This window comes from Anopheles arabiensis, chromosome 2 (genome assembly GCF_016920715.1).
Source record: "Anopheles arabiensis isolate DONGOLA chromosome 2, AaraD3, whole genome shotgun sequence".
NCBI classification, from domain to species: Eukaryota; Metazoa; Arthropoda; class Insecta; order Diptera; family Culicidae; genus Anopheles; species Anopheles arabiensis.
Window position 1 is genome coordinate 59,088,060 of NC_053517.1, and position 23,331 is coordinate 59,111,390.

General features: G+C 48.2%; 2 protein-coding genes across 2 annotated transcripts in view; both read left to right on the plus strand.

Moving 5' to 3' along the window:
• LOC120897635 (dopamine receptor 1-like) overlaps nucleotides 1-23,331 on the plus strand; it is a 196,815-nt gene that overhangs the window by 56,334 nt on the left and 117,150 nt on the right. The gene's annotated exons all lie outside the window — the stretch shown is intronic.
• On the plus strand, nucleotides 4,478-5,341 carry LOC120908720. Its single transcript, XM_040320026.1, has one exon. The coding sequence runs from the start codon at nucleotides 4,478-4,480 to the stop codon at nucleotides 5,339-5,341; it is 864 nt and encodes a 287-aa protein (XP_040175960.1).

Sequence of the window (23,331 nt, forward strand, 5' to 3'; positions counted from 1 at the left end):
TTTGCATTACCGTCATCATCTTATTCATAGATTCTACTTCGTGGATACTCATGAGAGTGTCCCACATTTCCTTCGCTGTAGTTTTCCGGCAAATGTGGACCAACTGATCGTTTTGCACGGCCAAACCGATCATATGACGTGCCTCTCCATCTTTTTCAGACCAGGCCGCCATCTCTTTTTCCTCCATTGGCTTCGGTTCTTTCGCGCTTTTCATCAGGTTCTCCTTGGTCAAATTCATCTCCATTTGGAACTTCCATATTTCAAAATTCTGGTCGTTAAGTTTCTCAATCTTGTCATCCGTCATTTTTTCTTGCGACAGGGTTCAACCTTTTTCGACCAACCAAGCACTTATGAAACTCCGGAAAAAAATGAAACGATGAACTCCACTGATTCCAATTCAATTTAATCCGCGTTACACTGGGCCCATTACCTATTGAAAGTATGTGTAGTGTTTAAGTATACGCGCCCTCTCAAATCGCTGTCAATTGCATGGCGGGTGTGTCTGATTTTTTCGTCTTGCGCTGTGCGTTTCTTTCGTTCAGCGATTGCTTACACTCGCTGCGTATTTTTTTGTTATCTGAAGCTAACGTTGAAGTGGCCGAATGTCTGCCTAGATCCTGTTGCACACGTTGATTACTGTAAAGATAAGTATGGAATGAAGCTGCGCGATGTTCATAACATACATTACGAATCATTCGCGCAGCTTCATTTCAATGCGCACAACATTTGAACACTTGACCACTTCACAAAATGATAACACCAAGCACCCAGGACTTAAGCTGACAGACGTGTGGCTCCTCGCTGCGGATCCTTATGCTGTAGTGATGATTTCGTGTGATAGCAAGAACGAAAGCACTCAGAGGAATTTTCGGTGCAGCAGTGCAAGCGAGACACCGATACCAACATGCGGCCGCGAGCAGATCAATCTGAGCACGCTGGAGGAAAGTGAACGAGCACATATACACATTTGTTGTTTGCAGAATCGCAATGAAATAACGTAGCACACTTGAGGGGTAGAGTTCAGAACGCAGAGAGAGAGAGAGAGAGAGAGAGAGAGAGAGAGAGAGAGAGAGAGAGATTATTCAACCTAGCAACATACTTTATACCCTTCCTCCTGTCACTTGACATTATATTCATGACAGGTAGCATCACGCATAACAGTGGTAAACCATTGTTCCACACTCTTCCTCATGAATATATTGTTCGATCGGATCCTACATTAACGAGTCCTAATCCTATCGATAATTCCTTAAGCTTTTGTGCTCCTACAGGTTTAGTTAACAAATCGGCTAACATTTTATCTGAAGCAAAATATTTTAATTTAGCAATATTCTTAGTGCAAAGATCTCTTGTGTAATGGTACCTAGTATCGATGTGTTTTGATTTTCTTTTTTCATGATGTACTGATGTAAAATCAATACAATTTCTATTGTCTTCGTAAATAAAAGTTGCTCTTTCTTGCTTTAGATCCATGTCCTCTAATAACCTACGTAGCCAAACAGCCTGTTGACTTGCTTCCGAAAGAGCTATGTACTCTGCCTCCATTATAGACATCGATACGCACGTTTGCTTTCTACCAGTCCAGCTAATAGTGCCTCCTCCTAAACGGTATAGGAATCCGCTACAGGATTTTCTATCACTGGTATCGCCTGCCCAGTCCGCATCGCAGAAACCTACAAGTTCAATTGTTTCATTTGAACTTCCTAGCTTTAATGCATTATTTATCGTATGTAGCAAATATCTAACTACCCTCTTTGCTTCAAGCCAATCTGCTGAGAGCGCGACTCAACGAAGAGATTTATAAGTGTCTGTTAGATTTTGAGACAGGCAGAACACACCCGTAAGTTAGGCAACGAAATAACAACGCCCATGCATAGGCAACACGCATTACATGTATTTTCCCTTTAGACAGAAACCCCATTTCAACCAGTTCAAACAGAATCCAGTTTGATTATTGCCTACTTAACAAGAATTAAACAAGAAAATGTATATATCGCTAACGGAGCACGTAGGCTTCTGATAAGAACACCCCAGAAATCACCAATAAATTGAGAAAGAATTCCAGTGTAATTAACTAGTTCTTCCTCAAAGTTTTTTGTGAGTATTGCTCTTCTTGGGAAATTTGATTCTCATTAAGAGTGGAAAGACCTCTTTGGTAAATTCCGTTGTTAGATAGGCAGAAGTTTGCATTGGGGTGCCAGCCCTTTTCAAGGCTTTTGCTCGGGAGTACTGCTCCCTTTTCTTAATACAGTCCACGAGACGGAGTAGGCAGTAGAAACCTACATTTCGGTCCTTCGAACCGGATAACGCAACCAGGTGCGTTCATCACCAGGAGACAACCAACCAGGGTTGGTCTCATCTTCGGCAATCGGACGGATTGCATCTTGGGCAACAAGGGTTGCCACTTCGGCGGACAACCGGGCGGGTTGTTCCCATCTTTGACTGACAACCGGGCGGGTTGGTCCCATCCTCGACGGACACCCAGGCGGGTAGGTCCCATCTTCGCCAATCGGACGGATTGCAGCTTCGGTGGACAACCGGGCGGGTTGGTCCCATCTTCGACGGACAACCGGGCGGGTTGGTCCCATCTTCGACGGACAACCGGGCGAGTTGGTCCCACTTCAAGTGCAACAAAGATAACAACGATCATCGTCAGCACACGTGGAGATTAGACTTGCCCAATGTCTATCTCATGTGCACCTCTTGTGGACAGTGGCGGATTTAACGGTGCGCGGACTGAGCGGCCGCGGGGGGCCCCGTCAATGTAGGGGTCCCGTGTAAGGAAGTCCAGCATATAGAACAATGTGTACAGTAGTCTCAGCAAGAGCTTCTGTGCTAGTTAGGGGCCCCATAGATGAAGGGACTCATTAACTATAGGGGCCCAGTACAGGGATTCTGACCCCCCCCCGCCAGCAAACCATTGAAGTGTGTTTGATTCAAAACCTAATGCAACAATATGCAACCCCCCCCCCCCCGCTCCACACCAACCGGTGGGCCTCCACTCCTTTTAACACCTTAAATCCGCCACTGCTTGTGGAAGAAGATCATCCAATCATCGAAGACCAGGAAGGCGGAGACATGGCACAAGCCAATGTTCAAGAAGAACGTGAAGCGTCACAGCCAAACTCTTCAAAGTATATCCAAAGTCTACGCGCCAAACACAAAGGCTTATCTACAAGTCCACAGCATATCAGCACACAGCATATCTCAAGTCCAATGAGGTATGCTGGAAGAACTAAAAGCGGTGCAGAGCCAAGTCATGGATTTAATCCTCGAAGAATTGCCAGATGACGTAGACGAAGATTTGGCAAAAGACGAAGCATTCCACTCACTATATGCTTCTAAGGCAGCGAAATTGGTCGTAATCGACAAAAAGCCATCGTCAGCTACAACACCTCCTGAAGTTGCATCATCAGCGGTCTCCATCCAGCATCATCTCAACATCCTAATGCCAACTTTTGATGGTCTATACGAGCACTGGCCAACGTTCAAGGTCATGTTCTAAGACATCATGAAGCGCACTAATGACTCGGATGCAGTAAAACTTCACCATCTCAACAAAGTGCTGCAAGGGAAAGCAGCTGGCATCCTGAACACGTCCATTCTGAATGGCAACAACTTCCAGGCGGCTTGGGACGTCTTGGAGAGGCGTTTTGAGAATCCTTGGCTGATTGTCGACAAGCACATTGCAGGATTGCTTCAGCTGAAGCATGCACCCCGAGATTCTGCACAGGACCTGCGGAAGCTAGCGGAAACGTGCAAGAGTCATGTGGATGGTTTAGTGTTTATGAAGCAGACTATTGACAGTACCAGCAACCTCATCATCACGCATCTGCTCAGCTCATGTATGGACGCTGACACAAGGAATGCATGAGAGAGTTGGTTGGAACATGGAGAGTTTCCGGATCTCTTCAAAACTCTCGACTTCATCAATCGGCAATGTGAGGTGCTCGAAAGCTGCACGCCAGAGACGAATCAATCACGGAAATCAACAAGCACCAAAGCCTTCACCTCCACCACAACTGCCAATCCATCATGTGTTCTGTGCCAGCAGCATCATACTCTTCAGAACTGTCCAACCTTAATCGCAATGTCCGTATTGCAGAGGAAGAGCAAAGTACAGTCATTGAAACGCTGTTTCAATTGTCTCAGCGTTGGACACCCGGTTTCGCAGTGTCGATCAAAATGAACGTGCCGTATCTGCAAGAAACGTCATCATCATCTACTTCATGGGGAGCAGCTTCCAGCAGCACCATCTTTTCAGCCTCCACACGCCGCTGCAACATCTCATCAGCATCCAGTCGATGCAGCTCAACCAACATTCATCGGGGCATCAATGACTTCATTGACGACAGCAGTGCCATCCACAGTGCTATTGTCAACAGTAGTGCTCAACATCACAGATCGAGCCGGAGTTAGCCATCCAGCAAGAGCTCTCTTGGATAGCAGAGCTCAATCCAACTTCATCCTCGGCAGGATGGCACAGTTCCTGGAATTGCCGCGGAAGCTGATCAATCTTCCACTATCAGGCATTGGTGGCAGCACAAGATCGAATGTGCGACATTCCATCAAAACCACCATCCATTCTCGATGCTCGAGCTATGCTGCATCATTGGAGTTGCTTGTGCTTCCGAAGCTGTCAGCAGACATACCAACTCAACAGATTGACGTCAGCCACTGGAAGATACAGGAAACCTGCATCTTGACTGATCCATCCTTCAATCGGCCAGAAACCATTGACATCATCTTGGGAACAACACACTTCTACGAGATCCTGAGGACCGGACGACTCTCCCTGGGTGACAGTTTGCTAATCCTTCAGGAAACTGAATTTGGTTGGGTAGTCAGTGGCAGTGCTACCATCACCGAACCCATGTCACCGGTAAAGTGTGCGGTGGCAACACACACGAACGAGTTGGACAATCTGGTGAAGCAGTTCTTCGCCATCGAAGACCTGAGCAACACACCGAGTTGGAGCATCGAGGAACGAGCCTGTGAGGATCATTACACGGCAACCCGAGAAGAGGACGGCAGGTACATGGTTCAGCTTCCACGCAAGCCAGAGATGATTGGCAAGCTTGGCGATTCAAGGACTATCGCATTTCGACGGTTCTTAGCACTAGAACGTCGACTTCAACGGGAACCCGACACCCAACGTGCCTATGTGGACTTCATGGATGAGTACCTTCGCTTAGGTCATATGAGCAGGGTGGCAGCTTCTTCAAAGAACGATGAATCGTTTATCTACCACATCATCCGGTCTTCAAGACCGACAGCACCACGACGAAGTGTCGAGTGGTGTTTGACGCATCGAGTAAATCTTCAACGGGTGTGTCTTTGACACACTAATGGTCGGGCCGACCATTCAACAAGATGCCACTTCTATTTTGCTGCGGTTCCGTACTCAATCAATCGCGCTTACCGCTGACGTCACAAAAATATACCGGCAGGTTTGGATCTATCCAAAGGACCGGTCACTGCAACGCAACATTTGGCGGAGTTGACCCAACGATCCGATTCAGGAGTACGAGCTCAACACGGTAACATGTAAGGACGTCAAATTTGTCGAGCAGCTCGTCGAGCTGCCCGTCCCTGGCTCCGCCTCATTCCCCTCGCCTGAGCGCGCTGTCGAAGGTTTGAATGTGTTGGTGCGTCAGACGGCCAATCGCTGTCAGCCGTCGTCCGTGCTTTTTCCCTCCATAGCGCCATCTCTTTCTCGCGTGTGGTCAATGCTCGCGAGCTGTTGTGGCGCCTAAAAATGCCGTTAACAAACATTGCGGCGATCAAGTTGCATTTTCACAAATCAAACCAAAAAAGCGCAATGAGTTCAAACGCTGCCACGTAAAAATGACTAAGGAATCGCTAGTTAACGCTGGAGGGTTTGCTGTGCAACGCGCTGAACCCTATTTTGCATTGACACGTTCATCCCGGCGCTGATTTTCATCAACTTTCCGTTCCACCAGCATCAAGAACGCAAGCTGATTGTGAAACCGGCATACTGGAAAGTCCACTGGCAGTCCCTGGGGCCTGCCATCGAACTGAACATTTTAAGCATTAAGCATAACTTTGTTACACTAAGCTTTTGCTTTCAAATGGTTTAGATTACACAGATCTGCTGAGCCGTATGCGCATCGGTGTGAGCCTGCGTGTGTGTGCACAACTGTCGCCAAATGTGTTTTCTTCCGGAATGTTATGATCCATCGGTCAAAGAAAGGAAGGTGTTCATGAAAGGCGGAAAGACGAATTGAGGCACTTGTCAATGGTAACTGATGACCGGGAGGAGGGAATACTGACACACAGCTGTAGGAAGATTGAACAGTATACTTAAATTTCCAGCGGATGAGGGGGGGGGGGTGGCCATGGGACTCCTACGATCATCGGTCACAGGCCCTAAAATTGTTGTCGCCATGGGGGGAGGGGAGGTGCAAATGGTTCTCCAGCCACGGAGCCCTAACGACCATCTTTCCGGGGGCCCTTGTCGTTAATACGCTGTCCACTTGTACACATACGGCATACTACAGCCTAGAGATCATCGGCGACCGCCTAGTCCACCTACTGTTAGGTCCGCCGCTACCTGCAGCGTATGCATCGGGCAGGAGACAGTGTGGCAGTATGCAAGTTGCACGCTGGATAGGAGCGGTCCCGCGGCACCGCCATCATTCCGCACATCTGCATGCCCGTCGTGGGTTCTAACCGCGTATGAACCGTCCGCCGTAGCAAGGGGTGACTATCCGGCTACGTGGTACTCAAGTCATGAAAAGGCCGGCATGATCGCATAGGCCGTATAATAATAATAATAATAATAATAAGAACTTAGCATATCAGTCCACACCCGGGGAAGAGTTGGTCTTGACTTTGTTGCTGCCGGGTGTCCCGCGGTGGGGCGACAAATGCACGGAATGCACTCGACCAAAACATGAACCTACCGATCCGAACCCATTCCAAGGCATTGCCGGTCAATCGGCGTCATGATACCGACTCCAAACCAACAAGCCACCAGATTGTCGACGGACAGGTGCAGCACCATACGCGCACCATAATAAACAAATCCAGAAAATCGAAAATGTACGCATCAGAATCAAATAGTTGTGGGGTTTCCAAACGCACGCACACATACAAACACACAAACACGCGCGCGCAAACTCACACACACACACACACACACACACACACACACACACACACACACACACACACACACACACACGCACGCGCGCGCGCTAAGGCACCTACGAACGCGCGCACGCGAGAACGCACCTACGAAAGCGCGCACGCAAGAACGCACCCCCCACCAAACCCCCTCCGCTTCCGCTATCATCAGCTATCATATAGCGCATCATCATCCAAAGCGCCGGGCGGGGTGGGGGATCGCGGCATGATAGAGTGAATGGTCACTTTCCCGCTGTGTGTGTGTGTGTGTGTGTGTGTGTGTGTGTGTCGTGACCAAAAACTCGAGACAGATTTCGACACATTAAAAAATAATTATTGCCACTTTACACTGTGCTACATAATGCTTAGAAGGTCGTTGAAGCATCAAACATGTTCAAATTAAAAAATATTAGATTAGTATTAGACGTTCTCCTACGCTTGTTTTAAATAGGCTTCTTCACTCTCAACTGGCAGCGGCATCGAATGGTCTCATCAGCAGCGGCACGAAGTAAAATAAACCATCAATACACCGATAACACTTTGAATCCCAATCCAGCTTCTCCCACAGCGTCTCAAGGTCACACACAAATTAATAAATGCTAACACCCACCAATAACAACACACAACCGCAATGCACATATATGAATCAACGCATACACCGCAACAGCCAATCCGCTGGCGGCGGAAGGCACGGGCAGAAGCGCAAGTAAGGCAGGGTAGGGTGAGGGAGGGAAGGGAAGAAGAAGAAGGGAACGAAAAAATGGGCGCCAATATTTTTAAATTTTTGACCGTTTTTTTGCTCCGCCGCCATAAATAGTTCGTCCATTTCGCCAGCAGATGGCGCAAAACTTGCTCGACCCAGCGCAGAAATCGCTGAAGTCCAGCGCGGGAGAGCAGCCAAAATCTGCGCTGGCCAGCGCAGATTTTGGTGCATTTTCTACGCTGGAAACTGCTCGAATTTGCGCAGCGGGTTGTCTGTATGTTAGAGCGCCATCTGAGGGATTTATTGCGACTTATTCGAGCTTTTATCAAGATAGCTCGATATATAGTTATGTGGCATTGGACACCAGCTCGTGTCACGACACAATGCCCGCTGCGCAAAGCGACGGAAGAAATCAAGGCGTTTTATCATGGCTTCCTTTTCTCTCCAACGGCAAATTTGTCGAGCAGCTCGTCGAGCTGCCCGTCCCTGGCTCCGCCTCATTCCCCTCGCCTGAGCGCGCTGTCGAAGGTTTGAATGTGTTGGTGCGTCAGACGGCCAATCGCTGTCAGCCGTCGTCCGTGCTTTTTCCCTCCATAGCGCCATCTCTTTCTCGCGTGTGGTCAATGCTCGCGAGCTGTTGTGGCGCCTAAAAATGCCGTTAACAAACATTGCGGCGATCAAGTTGCATTTTCACAAATCAAACCAAAAAGCGCAATGAGTTCAAACGCTGCCACGTAAAAATGACTAAGGAATCGCTAGTTAACGCTGGAGGGTTTGCTGTGCAACGCGCTGAACCCTATTTTGCATTGACACGTTCATCCCGGCGCTGATTTTCATCAACTTTCCGTTCCACCAGCATCAAGAACGCAAGCTGATTGTGAAACCGGCATACTGGAAAGTCCACTGGCAGTCCCTGGGGCCTGCCATCGAACTGAACATTTTAAGCATTAAGCATAACTTTGTTACACTAAGCTTTTGCTTTCAAATGGTTTAGATTACACAGATCTGCTGAGCCGTATGCGCATCGGTGGGAGCCTGCGTGTGTGTGCACAACTGTCGCCAAATGTGTTTTCTTCCGGAATGTTATGATCCATCGGTCAAAGAAAGGAAGGTGTTCATGAAAGGCGGAAAGACGAATTGAGGCACTTGTCAATGGTAACTGATGACCGGGAGGAGGGAGTACTGACACACAGCTGTAGGAAGATTGAACAGTATACTTAAATTTCCAGCGGATGCCGGGGGGGGGGGTGGCCATGGGACTCCTACGATCATCGGTCACAGGCCCTAAAATTGTTGTCGCCATGGGGGGAGGGGAGGTGCAAATGGTTCTCCAGCCACGGAGCCCTAACGACCATCTTTCCGGGGGCCCTTGTCGTTAATACTCTGTCCACTTGTACACATACGGCATACTACAGCCTAGAGATCATCGGCGACCGCCTAGTCCACCTACTGTTAGGTCCGCCGCTACCTGCAGCTACGTTGCACGCTGGATAGGAGCGGTCCCGCGGCACCGCCATCATTCCGCACATCTGCATGCCCGTCGTGGGTTCTAACCGCGTATGAACCGTCCGCCGTAGCAAGGGGTGACTATCCGGCTACGTGGTACTCAAGTCATGAAAAGGCCGGCATGATCGCATAGGCCGTATAATAATAATAATAATAATAATAAGAACTTAGCATATCAGTCCACACCCGGGGAAGAGTTGGTCTTGACTTTGTTGCTGCCGGGTGTCCCGCGGTGGGGCGACAAATGCACGGAATGCACTCGACCAAAACATGAACCTACCGATCCGAACCCATTCCAAGGCATTGCCGGTCAATCGGCGTCATGATACCGACTCCAAACCAACAAGCCACCAGATTGTCGACGGACAGGTGCAGCACCATACGCGCACCATAATAAACAAATCCAGAAAATCGAAAATGTACGCATCAGAATCAAATAGTTGTGGGGTTTCCAAACGCACGCACACATACAAACACACAAACACGCGCGCGCAAACTCACACACACACACACACACACACACACACACACACACACACACACATACGCGCGCGCGCGCGCTCGCGATAAGGCACCTACGAACGCGCGCACGCGAGAACGCACCTACGAAAGCGCGCACGCAAGAACGCACCCCCACCAAACCCCCTCCGCTTCCGCTATCATCAGCTATCATATAGCGCATCATCATCCAAAGCGCCGGGCGGGGTGGGGGATCGCGGCATGATAGAGTGAATGGTCACTTTCCCCGCGCTGTGTGTGTGTGTGTGTGTGTGTGTGTGTGTGTGTGTGTGTGTGTGTGTGTGTGTGTGTCGTGACCCAAAAACTCGAGACAGATTTCGACACATTAAAAATATAATTATTGGCACTTTACACTGTGCTACATAATGCTTAGAAGGTCGTTGAAGCATCAAACATGTTCAAATTAAAAAATATTAGATTAGTATTAGACGTTCTCCTACGCTTGTTTTAAATAGGCTTCTTCACTCTCAACTGGCAGCGGCATCGAATGGTCTCATCAGCAGCGGCACGAAGTAAAATAAACCATCAATACACCGATAACACCATCTCGCCATCTCTTTCTCGCGTGTGGTCAATGCTCGCGAGCTGTTGTGGCGCCTAAAAATGCCGTTAACAAACATTGCGGCGATCAAGTTGCATTTTCACAAATCAAACCAAAAAAGCGCAATGAGTTCAAACGCTGCCACGTAAAAATGGCTAAGGAATCGCTAGTTAACGCTGGAGGGTTTGCTGTGCAACGCGCTGAACCCTAATTCGCATTGACACGTTCATCCCGGCGCTGATTTTCATCAACTTTCCGTTCCACCAGCATCAAGAACGCAAGCTGATTGTGAAACCGGCATACTGGAAAGTCCACTGGCAGTCCCTGGGGCCTGCCATCGAACTGAACATTTTAAGCATTAAGCATAACTTTGTTACACTAAGCTTTTGCTTTCAAATGGTTTAGATTACACAGATCTGCTGAGCCGTATGCGCATCGGTGTGAGCCTGCGTGTGTGTGCACAACTGTCGCCAAATGTGTTTTCTTCCGGAATGTTATGATCCATCGGTCAAAGAAAGGAAGGTGTTCATGAAAGGCGGAAAGACGAATTGAGGCACTTGTCAATGGTAACTGATGACCGGGAGGAGGGAATACTGACACACAGCTGTAGGAAGATTGAACAGTATACTTAAATTTCCAGCGGATGAGGGGGGGGGTGGCCATGGGACTCCTACGATCATCGGTCACAGGCCCTAAAATTGTTGTCGCCATGGGGGGAGGGGAGGTGCAAATGGTTCTCCAGCCACGGAGCCCTAACGACCATCTTTCCGGGGGCCCTTGTCGTTAATACTCTGTCCACTTGTACACATACGGCATACTACAGCCTAGAGATCATCGGCGACCGCCTAGTCCACCTACTGTTAGGTCCGCCGCTACCTGCAGCGTATGCATCGGGCAGGAGACAGTGTGGCAGTATGCAAGTTGCACGCTGGATAGGAGCGGTCCCGCGGCACCGCCATCATTCCGCACATCTGCATGCCCGTCGTGGGTTCTAACCGCGTATGAACCGTCCGCCGTAGCAAGGGGTGACTATCCGGCTACGTGGTACTCAAGTCATGAAAAGGCCGGCATGATCGCATAGGCCGTATAATAATAATAATAATAATAATAATAAGAACTTAGCATATCAGTCCACACCCGGGGAAGAGTTGGTCTTGACTTTGTTGCTGCCGGGTGTCCCGCGGTGGTGCGACAAATGCACGGAATGCACTCGACCAAAACATGAACCTACCGATCCGAACCCATTCCAAGGCATTGCCGGTCAATCGGCGTCATGATACCGACTCCAAACCAACAAGCCACCAGATTGTCGACGGACAGGTGCAGCACCATACGCGCACCATAATAAACAAATCCAGAAAATCGAAAATGTACGCATCAGAATCAAATAGTTGTGGGGTTTCCAAACGCACGCACACATACAAACACACAAACACGCGCGCGCAAACTCACACACATACACACACACACACACACACACACACACACACACACACGCACGCGCGCGCACTCACACGCGCGCGCGCTAAGGCACCTACGAACGCGCGCACGCGAGAACGCACCTACGAAAGCGCGCACGCAAGAACGCACCCCCACCAAACCCCCTCCGCTTCCGCTATCATCAGCTATCATATAGCGCATCATCATCCAAAGCGCCGGGCGGGGTGGGGGATCGCGGCATGATAGAGTGAATGGTCACTTTCCCGCGCTGTGTGTGTGTGTGTGTGTGTGTGTGTGTGTGTGTCTGAAAACTCGAGACAGATTTCGACACATTAAAAAATAATTATTGCCACTTTACACTGTGCTACATAATGCTTAGAAGGTCGTTGAAGCATCAAACATGTTCAAATTAAAAATATTAGATTAGTATTAGACGTTCTCCTACGCTTGTTTTAAATAGGCTTCTTCACTCTCAACTGGCAGCGGCATCGAATGGTCTCATCAGCAGCGGCACGAAGTAAAATAAACCATCAATACACCGATAACACTTTGAATCCCAATCCAGCTTCTCCCACAGCGTCTCAAGGTCACACACAAATTAATAAATGCTAACACCCACCAATAACAACACACAACCGCAATGCACATATATGAATCAACGCATACACCGCAACAGCCAATCCGCTGGCGGCGGAAGGCACGGGCAGAAGCGCAAGTAAGGCAGGGTAGGGTGAGGGAGGGAAGGGAAGAAGAAGAAGGGAACGGAAAAATGGGCGCCAATATTTTTAAATTTTTTGACCGTTTTTTTGCTCCGCCGCCATAAATAGTTCGTCCATTTCGCCAGCAGATGGCGCAAAACTTGCTCGACCCAGCGCAGAAATCGCTGAAGTCCAGCGCGGGAGAGCAGCCAAAATCTGCGCTGGCCAGCGCAGATTTTGGTGCATTTTCTACGCTGGAAACTGCTCGAATTTGCGCAGCGGGTGCTTTACCATATTGCAGCGCGGCACATTCCATCTCTTCTAGTTCCCACGGGCGCGCATCATCGGACACCAGCCGGGCCGACAACGCAGACAGCACGGTCGCGCGACATCGGACACCAGCCGGACGCAGACAGCTCCCACAAACATACACCGCCAACCGAGGTAGAATTAATGTGAGAGTTTAGTTTTAGTTTAGAACTCATTGGAGTAACATTTAATCTTTTTGAATAAAAGCCGAATAATAAATGTACACCGCATAATTATATGTCAACATTCGCCTGACAGATCTCGCACGAGATCGATATCGTGCCAACACCAACTCCGGTTGGAATCGGACCGACAAAGGTAGGTGCAACGCGGGTAGCTACAGCAGCAGCAGTCTCACCACAATGGAGTGAAGCCGCGATGGCGAAAGCGGATCGAGGTCATCAACCCTCAACTCCGGCGTTGGCTAGCGTTCCTCCGGATTACGACCGGACCATGGCGGTAGAACAAGCCGCTGCAATGGAACGTGAGTATGCGCAGTGGAGACGTGCGGTAGAGGACTCCATTAAGGTGCACCGCACAAAATATTTTGTAAATTTGTGTAAAATTATTTCTGCTCACAACATTTCACAAATTTACTTTCACTGTACGGGATTTCACTGGGTTATTCGTTAACACTAGCGTACACTAGCGTATGGGAATCTTCACCAAAGTGTTACGCAGAAATCGCACTGAAGACACTGTAGGTTTCTACGGCCTACTCCGTCTCGTGGACTGTATTAAGAAAGGGAAACAGTACTCCCAAGCAAAAGCCTTGAAAAAGACTGGCACCCCAATGCAAACTTCCGCCTATCTAATAACGGAATTTACCAAAGAGGTCTTTCCACTCTTAATGAGAATCGAATTTCCCAAAAAGAACAATCCTAATTGATAGGCAAAACACGCAACCTAACTAGAGGCCTAGTGATGGTGATTTTTGTACTTGTGCGCAACGTTGCCACCCTAATCTTTCCATCTTTTCCCGGATGAACTTCCGTAACGCGTGCCAATGGCCATGTCGTTGGTGGCACATTGTCCTCTTTGATTAGTACTAACGCACCGGGTTTAATCACTTGTCCTTCAATTACCCATTTCGAACGCGGCTGGAGCTGTTAAAGGTATTCCTGGTGCCATCTTCTCCAAAAGTGGCGTTTTAGCTGTTGTATTAGGCGCCAGTGAGTGAGTCTGTTTTCAGGAACGATCGTCGTCTCGGCGTCTGGAACCTGCTGCAGATATGACCCAACAAAAAAATGGCCTGGAATAAGGGCTGTTGCGTCTGATGGGTCCTCCGTCATCTCAGCCAGGTGATGGTTGTTGGGAACCAAGGTAGGATGCTTGGTGTCTTCTAGTTCCAACGCGAATGATGCCGTTTGCTCCTAGCTGCGGATGCAGCCATTTCAGCTTCGATGATGAAGGTATCGGCATGTTATGTTGAGGAGCCTTTATTTCCTGCTCAAATTCATCCTGTTGTGCCAGCCGACACAATAATTCCTCAGCCTCCCGTAGATCTTGGGTTGTAAGTCCAATACCCGCGTACTGTCGACGCTTGAAGCGTCTGTTGAAGTATTGCACCCAATATGCCGCAATCCTTCGAAGCTTGGAGAATGACGAGTATAGCGTAACGATGCGATGTGGTGGTTTTTCTGTAGTTGGACAAGCTACTGTGGTGGCTTGCTGCTCTGCTACTGCTGCTTCACATGATGATGGTACTGGTGATTCAGGCCACTGGTCCTCGGGTAGATGAATCCAGGAAGGACCCTGCCACCATAGCGGGTTGTCTAGAAGGTCCTTGCTCAAGCAACCACGCGATGCTAAGTCCGCTGGATTGTCGACTCCGGGGATGTGTCGCCAAACACTTCCTTGGGTCAGGTATTGCACTTGGGAGACGCAATTGGCGACGAATGGTTTCCAGCAATTTGGCGATGCTCGTAACTAATGAACTACGGTCATTGAATCCGTCCAGAAGGTTGCAGGAGACGAGAGCTTGACCGCTAATCTGACCCGATCATATAGCAAGCTGGCCAATTGTGCAGCGCACATTTCCAGTCGAGCAATGGAGTGTTTGCTATTTATCGGTGTCACCTTAGTTTTCGACGCGTACAGTTGCATCGTGATGTTTCCGTTGTCATCTCGGCATCTGATGTAGCAGCATGCGCCATATCCCTTTTCCGATGCATCGCAGAAAAAATGGGACTGGGTTGATGTCGAATCTGGCCGGATGGCTACACGAGGAATGTGTAGATTTTGTAAATGTATCACTGATTGTGGAAGTTGATCCATTCTCCTTGTAGATGATGTGGCAACTCGTCATCCCATCCCAAGGGCTGTTGCTGCTCCGTTTGCAGGGTCCAGATGCGTTTGAGGAACTGCTTGGCCATGGCTTTTACGGGATCGACGATGCCCAAAGGATCATAGATCCTAGCGATGCACGATAGCACCTTTCTCTTGGTGATTGCCCCAATCACGTATGGGGTGTTGATTTTGAACTGCAACGTGTCAGATGCTGGGTCCCAAATCAAACCGAGAGTGGCGAGAAGTCCCTTCGATCCACTGGTAGCATAAGGGCTGGATGCTAACTTCTCCTGGTTCACGTTCTGGAGTACTGATGGGTCGATGGACGCCCACTTCCGCAACTCGAATCCTGCACTTGCGTAAAGTTGCTCAGTTTGCATCTGCAGCATCTGCGCCGCTTCAGATGATTACCCGCCGGAAACGAAGTCATCTACGAAGAAATCACAGGAACGTTCTGCGGCGGCTGGAAACTCTCCTCCATGGTCTGCTACGATTTGTTGCAACGAGCCCACTGCCAGGAATGGAGCGGATGCTGTCCCATATTTCATTTCATTTCATTTCATTTCATTTCATTTATTAATACAATATCCGCCATCAAGGCTAAATAAGGCAGACTTAAAACTTAATAAACCCTAACAAATAAACAAAATCATGAAAAACTAAGCCTAACTAAACTAGTCTAGACCTAGCAAAAAAATTAAAGAAAAAAAAACATAGGTAGAGCGTAGAGACTATCAAAACTTAATAAAACTTAGAAGAATAATTAAAGAGAATTAGAAGAAAAAATACGGTTACGGAAAGAGTTGAGAGAGGAGTCGAAATCAAAGAGATAGTAAAAGTGGTTAAACAACCTGAAACAGGATAGAATAGGATCATTGAAAGTATAAAGAGTATGACGTGTTTCAATTGACAGAGGATCACGAGGACGAAGGGAACGAGAGGAACATACAACGAGATGGACGAGAGTAAATCAGGAGCATCAGTATCAGAAAGTAATAAGCCACCAATAAAACATGCCTGAGACACTTGGCGGCGGAAGCTTAAAGAGTGAAGATTGAATAACTGCAATCGCGTTTCATAGGGAGGTAGTGAGGCAGCACCGAACAAACGACGAAAAGCAACCCTGGTAAAAAGGCGCTGAATGCTTTCAATTCTCGAACAGCCATCAATAGTAGGAGGATTCCAGATGATGCTAGCATATTCAAGAAGAGGCCTTACCAGAGCACAATAAAGGTTTCTTAAGAAGCTTTGATCTCTAAAAATAGAGGTAAAACGTAAAATAAACCCAAGAGTTCGATTAGCTTTTAGTAGAACCTCATCAAGCTGCAGTTTAAAGTTAAGACGACTATCGAGTATAATACCAAGGTCACGGATGGACAAAACACGAGAGAGAGATGAGTTAGAGAGTATAGTTAAATGAAATAGGAGAAAGAGAGTGAGAAAGAAATAACAGAACATTTATCAGGGCACAAGCGAAGTAAGTTGGATGAACACCAATGAACAAATGCATTAAGGTAATGCTGAAGACTCATACAATCAGAAGAAGAGGACACAGGTAAAAGATTTTGATATCATCCGCATAAAGGAGATGACCATCAGGAGGTAAAACATTACAGACATCATTGATGAACAAAGAAAACAGAAGTGGACTTAGCACACAACCCTGAGGGACACCTGACGTACAAAAACTCCTCAGATAAGTACGACCCGGTTTTAACCCTGCAAGATCGATTACTTAAGTATGAGGACAGCCAGCTAATAATGCCATCACCAAAACCAAGTTTAGACAATTTAGCTAATAATAAAGAGTGAGGTAAACTATCAAAGCAGCATGAAAGTCGGTGTATATTGCATCAAGTTGGGTACCGGCCTCAAAGATCTAAAAATATTGGAAACAAAAGACATGAGATTGGTTGAGTAGACCTACCAGGCATAAACCCATGCTGTTTGGGGCTAATAGCGGAACTACAACTATGAAGTATGTTTGGAAAGATACATAGCTCAAAGTTTTGGCTGTGGCACATGTTTGAGTTATCCCGATAATTAGAGACAATGCTACGGCATCCCTTTTTGTGTACCGGAAAAGCCAACAGGATTTCAAAGAGCAGGAAAGACCCGAAGAAAGTGAAAGGTTGAAAATTTTGGCAAGGTGTGGAGCAAGCACGTCCTTACATGTTACCGTGTTGAGCTCGTACTCCTGAATCGGATCGTTGGGTCAACTCCGCCAAATGTTGCGTTGCAGTGACCGGTCCTTTGGATAGATCCAAACCTGCCGGTATATTTTTGTGACGTCGGCGGTAAGCGCGATTGATTGAGTACGGAACCGCAGCAAAATAGAAGTGGCATCTTGTTGAATGGTCGGGCCGACCATTATTTGCTGCTGTTCCATATAATCAATCGCGCTTCCATAGCGTTGGATCTATCAAGACCGATCTAACCAAAGGCAGGCAAATTTGCAGCTAACTCTGCAACGATGCTCCCCTCTGTAAACTCCGCCTGGGTTTATCTGGGATAAAGCTATATCTTTCAAACATGTGGGACGTTCCGCATTCCTAAATGCAGCCTTATGTTCCTCCAAATCTCGGTCTTTGCAATGACCTGCAAATGGGACATGCTGCTGATGGTTACCTCACTCTTAATCACGTGATGGCTTATTAACCGACATAATCATTCGAGGACGATCCCCTTATTTTCCTCAATGTGTTCATCAATGATTCTTAATGATGATCGCTCCATGATCTTATTTCTTCTTCTGCCAGCTGAGAAGTTCAATTACCTGCATGTTACTTTGGTTATTTCGGAACTGCGCTCTCTTGACCATTGTTCGATTCCTGGCTGCAGCAATTCTCAGCATCACTCTTGGTTTATTCCGACCAGGATCCTGATTATCGCATCTCCGATATGTTCCGTTGCATTTGTTCATAACTGCGATTGCGAAATGCTTCCGCCGCAAAATCTCGCACTGCAATGATGCTGATGCTCGTTGTTCCTCTCGTATTCTGAACGTCTCTTCTCAACTTTCAGCCGTATTTTTTCGACTCTCTAATTATTCTTCACAATTCTTCTAGTGATTCTTTAATTTTGCTAATTCGGCAGTTTCATGATTTGTTTATTGTTAGGGTTTATTAAGTTTTAAGTCTGCCTTATTTAGCCCTTGATGGCGGATATTGTATTAATAAATGAAATGAAATGAAATGAAAATGAAATATGGGACAGCATCCTTGGCAGTTCGTTTGGCAACCATGAAGAGCAGAATGCTGCTTCGTTTCCGGCATTCCGGCGCAGGCTGCAGATGCAAGTGCAGATTCGAGTTGCGCGTCGACATCAGAAGAACGTGAACCAGAAAGTTACCATCATGCCGGATCGAAGGAGACTCGCCGATTTGGGAGTTCCATCAACACCATCGTGTTGGGGTTCCAAGTCTATGATCCGCTGGTCGATCCGCAAAAGCCATGGCCAAGCAGTTCCTCAAACGCATCTGGGACGACTTCATGATGGTTCAATCAGTGATACATTTACAAAATCTACACAGGCCCCGCCGTTTTTTGCGATGCAATATGGCGCATGCTGCTACATCAGATGCCGAGATGACAACGGAAACATCACGATGCAACTGTAGCGAAAACACCACAGAAAGCTGCACAATGGCCAGCTTGCTATATGATCGGGTCAGAATAGCGGTCAAGCTCTCGTCTCCTGCAACCTTCTGGACGATTCAATGACCGTAGTTCATTAGTTACGAGCATCGCCAAATTGCTCGCGTTGCGCTCAATCTACAAGAAGTGTTTGGCGACACATCCCCGGAGTCGACAATCCAGCGGACTTAGCATCGCGTGGTTGCTTGAGCAAGGACCTTCTAGACAACCCGCTATGTGGGTCCTTCCTGGATTCATCTACCCGAGGACCAGTGGCCTGCATCATCATGAAGCAGCAGTATGAGCAGCAAGCCACCACAGCTTGTCCCTACATACATCGCTCGATACGTCATTCGCGCTTCGAAGGATGCGGTGCAGCCGCAGGGAACAGATGGCTGAGGAATTATTGTGTCGGCTGGCACAACAGGATGAATTTGAGCAGGAAATAAAGGCTCCTCAACATGCCGATACCTTCATCATCGAAGCTGAAATGGCTGTCTGCAGCTAGGAGCAAACGGCATCATTCGCGTTGGAACTAGAAGACACCAAGCATCCTACCTTGGTTCCCAACAACCATCACCTGGCTGAGATGACGGAGACCCATCAGACGCAACAGCCCTTATTCCAGGCCATTTTTTTGTTGGGTCATATCTGCAGCAGGTTCCAGACGCCGAGACGACGATCGTTCCTGAAAACAGACTCACTCACTGGCGCCTAATACAACAGCTAAAACGCCACTTTTGGAGAAGATGGCACCAGGAATACCTTTAACAGCTCCAGCCGCGTTCGAAATGGGTAATTGAAGGACAAGTGATTAAACCCGGTGCGTTAGTACTAATCAAAGAGGACAATGTGCCACCAACGACATGGCCATTGGCACGCGTTACGGAAGTTCATCCGGGAAAGATGGGGTGGCAACGTTGCGCACAAGTACAAAAAATCACCATCACTAGGCCTCTAGTTAGGTTGCGTGTTTTGCCTATCAATTAGGATTGTTCTTTTTGGGAAATTCGATTCTCATTAAGAGTGGAAAGACCTCTTTGGTAAATTCCGTTATTAGATAGGCGGAAGTTTGCATTGGGGTGCCAGTCTTTTCAAGGCTTTTGCTTGGGAGTACTGTTTCCTTTCTTAATACAGTCCACGAGACGGAGTAGGCCGTAGAAACCTACAGTGTCTTCAGTGCGATTTCTGCGTAACACTTTGGTGAAGATTCCCATACGCTAGTGTACGCTAGTGTTAACGAATAACCCAGTGAAATCCCGTACAGTGAAAGTAAATTTGTGAAATGTTGTGAGCAGAAATAATTTTACACAAATTTACAAAATATTTTGTGCGGTGCACCTTAATGGAGTCCTCTACCGCACGTCTCCACTGCGCATACTCACGTTCCATTGCAGCGGCTTGTTCTACCGCCATGGTCCGGTCGTAATCCGGAGGAACGCTAGCCAACGCCGGAGTTGAGGGTTGATGACCTCGATCCGCTTTCGCCATCGCGGCTTCACTCCATTGTGGTGAGACTGCTGCTGCTGTAGCTACCCGCGTTGCACCTACCTTTGTCGGTCCGATTCCAACCGGAGTTGGTGTTGGCACGATATCGATCTCGTGCGAGATCTGTCAGGCGAATGTTGACATATAATTATGCGGTGTACATTTATTATTCGGCTTTTTATTCAAAAAGATTAAATGTTACTCCAATGAGTTCTAAACTAAAACTAAACTCTCACATTAATTCTACCTCGGTTGGCGGTGTATGTTTGTGGGAGCTGTCTGCGTCCGGCTGGTGTCCGATGTCGCGCGACCGTGCTGTCTGCGTTGTCGGCCCGGCTGGTGTCCGATGATGCGCGCCCGTGGGAACTAGAAGAGATGGAATGTGCCGCGCTGCAATATGGTAAAGCATTGTGTCGTGACACGAGCTGGTGTCCAATGCCACATAACTATATATCGAGCTATCTTGATAAAAGCTCGAATAAGTCGCAATAAATCCCTCAGATGGCGCTCTAACATACAGACAACCCGCTGCGCAAATTCGAGCAGTTTCCAGCGTAGAAAATGCACCAAAATCTGCGCTGGCCAGCGCAGATTTTGGCTGCTCTCCCGCGCTGGACTTCAGCGATTTCTGCGCTGGGTCGAGCAAGTTTTGCGCCATCTGCTGGCGAAATGGACGAACTATTTATGGCGGCGGAGCAAAAAAAAACGGTCAAAAAATTTAAAAATATTGGCGCCCATTTTTTCGTTCCCTTCTTCTTCTTCCCTTCCCTCCCTCACCCTACCCTGCCTTACTTGCGCTTCTGCCCGTGCCTTCCGCCGCCAGCGGATTGGCTGTTGCGGTGTATGCGTTGATTCATATATGTGCATTGCGGTTGTGTGTTGTTATTGGTGGGTGTTAGCATTTATTAATTTGTGTGTGACCTTGAGACGCTGTGGGAGAAGCTGGATTGGGATTCAAAGTGTTATCGGTGTATTGATGGTTTATTTTACTTCGTGCCGCTGCTGATGAGACCATTCGATGCCGCTGCCAGTTGAGAGTGAAGAAGCCTATTTAAAACAAGCGTAGGAGAACGTCTAATACTAATCTAATATTTTTAATTTGAACATGTTTGATGCTTCAACGACCTTCTAAGCATTATGTAGCACAGTGTAAAGTGGCAATAATTATTTTTTAATGTGTCGAAATCTGTCTCGAGTTTTTCACGACACACACACACACACACACACACACACACACAGCGCGGGAAAGTGACCATTCACTCTATCATGCCGCGATCCCCCACCCCGCCCGGCGCTTTGGATGATGATGCGCTATATGATAGCTGATGATAGCGGAAGCGGAGGGGGTTTGGTGGGGGTGCGTTCTTGCGTGCGCGCGTTCTCGCGTGCGCGCGTTCGTAGGTGCCTTATCGCGAGCGCGCGCGCGTATGTGTGTGTGTGTGTGTGTGTGTGTGTGTGTGTGTGTGTGTGAGTTTGCGCGCGCGTGTTTGTGTGTTTGTATGTGTGCGTGCGTTTGGAAACCCCACAACTATTTGATTCTGATGCGTACATTTTCGATTTTCTGGATTTGTTTATTATGGTGCGCGTATGGTGCTGCACCTGTCCGTCGACAATCTGGTGGCTTGTTGGTTTGGAGTCGGTATCATGACGCCGATTGACCGGCAATGCCTTGGAATGGGTTCGGATCGGTAGGTTCATGTTTTGGTCGAGTGCATTCCGTGCATTTGTCGCCCCACCGCGGGACACCCGGCAGCAACAAAGTCAAGACCAACTCTTCCCCGGGTGTGGACTGATATGCTAAGTTCTTATTATTATTATTATTATTATTATACGGCCTATGCGATCATGCCGGCCTTTTCATGACTTGAGTACCACGTAGCCGGATAGTCACCCCTTGCTACGGCGGACGGTTCATACGCGGTTAGAACCCACGACGGGCATGCAGATGTGCGGAATGATGGCGGTGCCGCGGGACCGCTCCTATCCAGCGTGCAACGTAGCTGCAGGTAGCGGCGGACCTAACAGTAGGTGGACTAGGCGGTCGCCGATGATCTCTAGGCTGTAGTATGCCGTATGTGTACAAGTGGACAGAGTATTAACGACAAGGGCCCCCGGAAAGATGGTCGTTAGGGCTCCGTGGCTGGAGAACCATTTGCACCTCCCCTCCCCCCATGGCGACAACAATTTTAGGGCCTGTGACCGATGATCGTAGGAGTCCCATGGCCACCCCCCCCCCCGCATCCGCTGGAAATTTAAGTATACTGTTCAATCTTCCTACAGCTGTGTGTCAGTACTCCCTCCTCCCGGTCATCAGTTACCATTGACAAGTGCCTCAATTCGTCTTTCCGCCTTTCATGAACACCTTCCTTTCTTTGACCGATGGATCATAACATTCCGGAAGAAAACACATTTGGCGACAGTTGTGCACACACACGCAGGCTCCCACCGATGCGCATACGGCTCAGCAGATCTGTGTAATCTAAACCATTTGAAAGCAAAAGCTTAGTGTAACAAAGTTATGCTTAATGCTTAAAATGTTCAGTTCGATGGCAGGCCCCAGGGACTGCCAGTGGACTTTCCAGTATGCCGGTTTCACAATCAGCTTGCGTTCTTGATGCTGGTGGAACGGAAAGTTGATGAAAATCAGCGCCGGGATGAACGTGTCAATGCAAAATAGGGTTCAGCGCGTTGCACAGCAAACCCTCCAGCGTTAACTAGCGATTCCTTAGTCATTTTTACGTGGCAGCGTTTGAACTCATTGCGCTTTTTGGTTTGATTTGTGAAAATGCAACTTGATCGCCGCAATGTTTGTTAACGGCATTTTTAGGCGCCACAACAGCTCGCGAGCATTGACCACACGCGAGAAAGAGATGGCGCTATGGAGGGAAAAAAGCACGGACGACGGCTGACAGCGATTGGCCGTCTGACGCACCAACACATTCAAACCTTCGACAGCGCGCTCAGGCGAGGGGAATGAGGCGGAGCCAGGGACGGGCAGCTCGACGAGCTGCTCGACAAATTTGCCGTTGGAGAGAAAAGGAAGCCATGATAAAA

Bases quoted from the DNA above. Each gene is read 5' to 3' on its own strand.
- LOC120908720 (XM_040320026.1), top strand. From the start codon at position 4,478: ATGGCACAGTTCCTGGAATTGCCGCGGAAGCTGATCAATCTTCCACTA.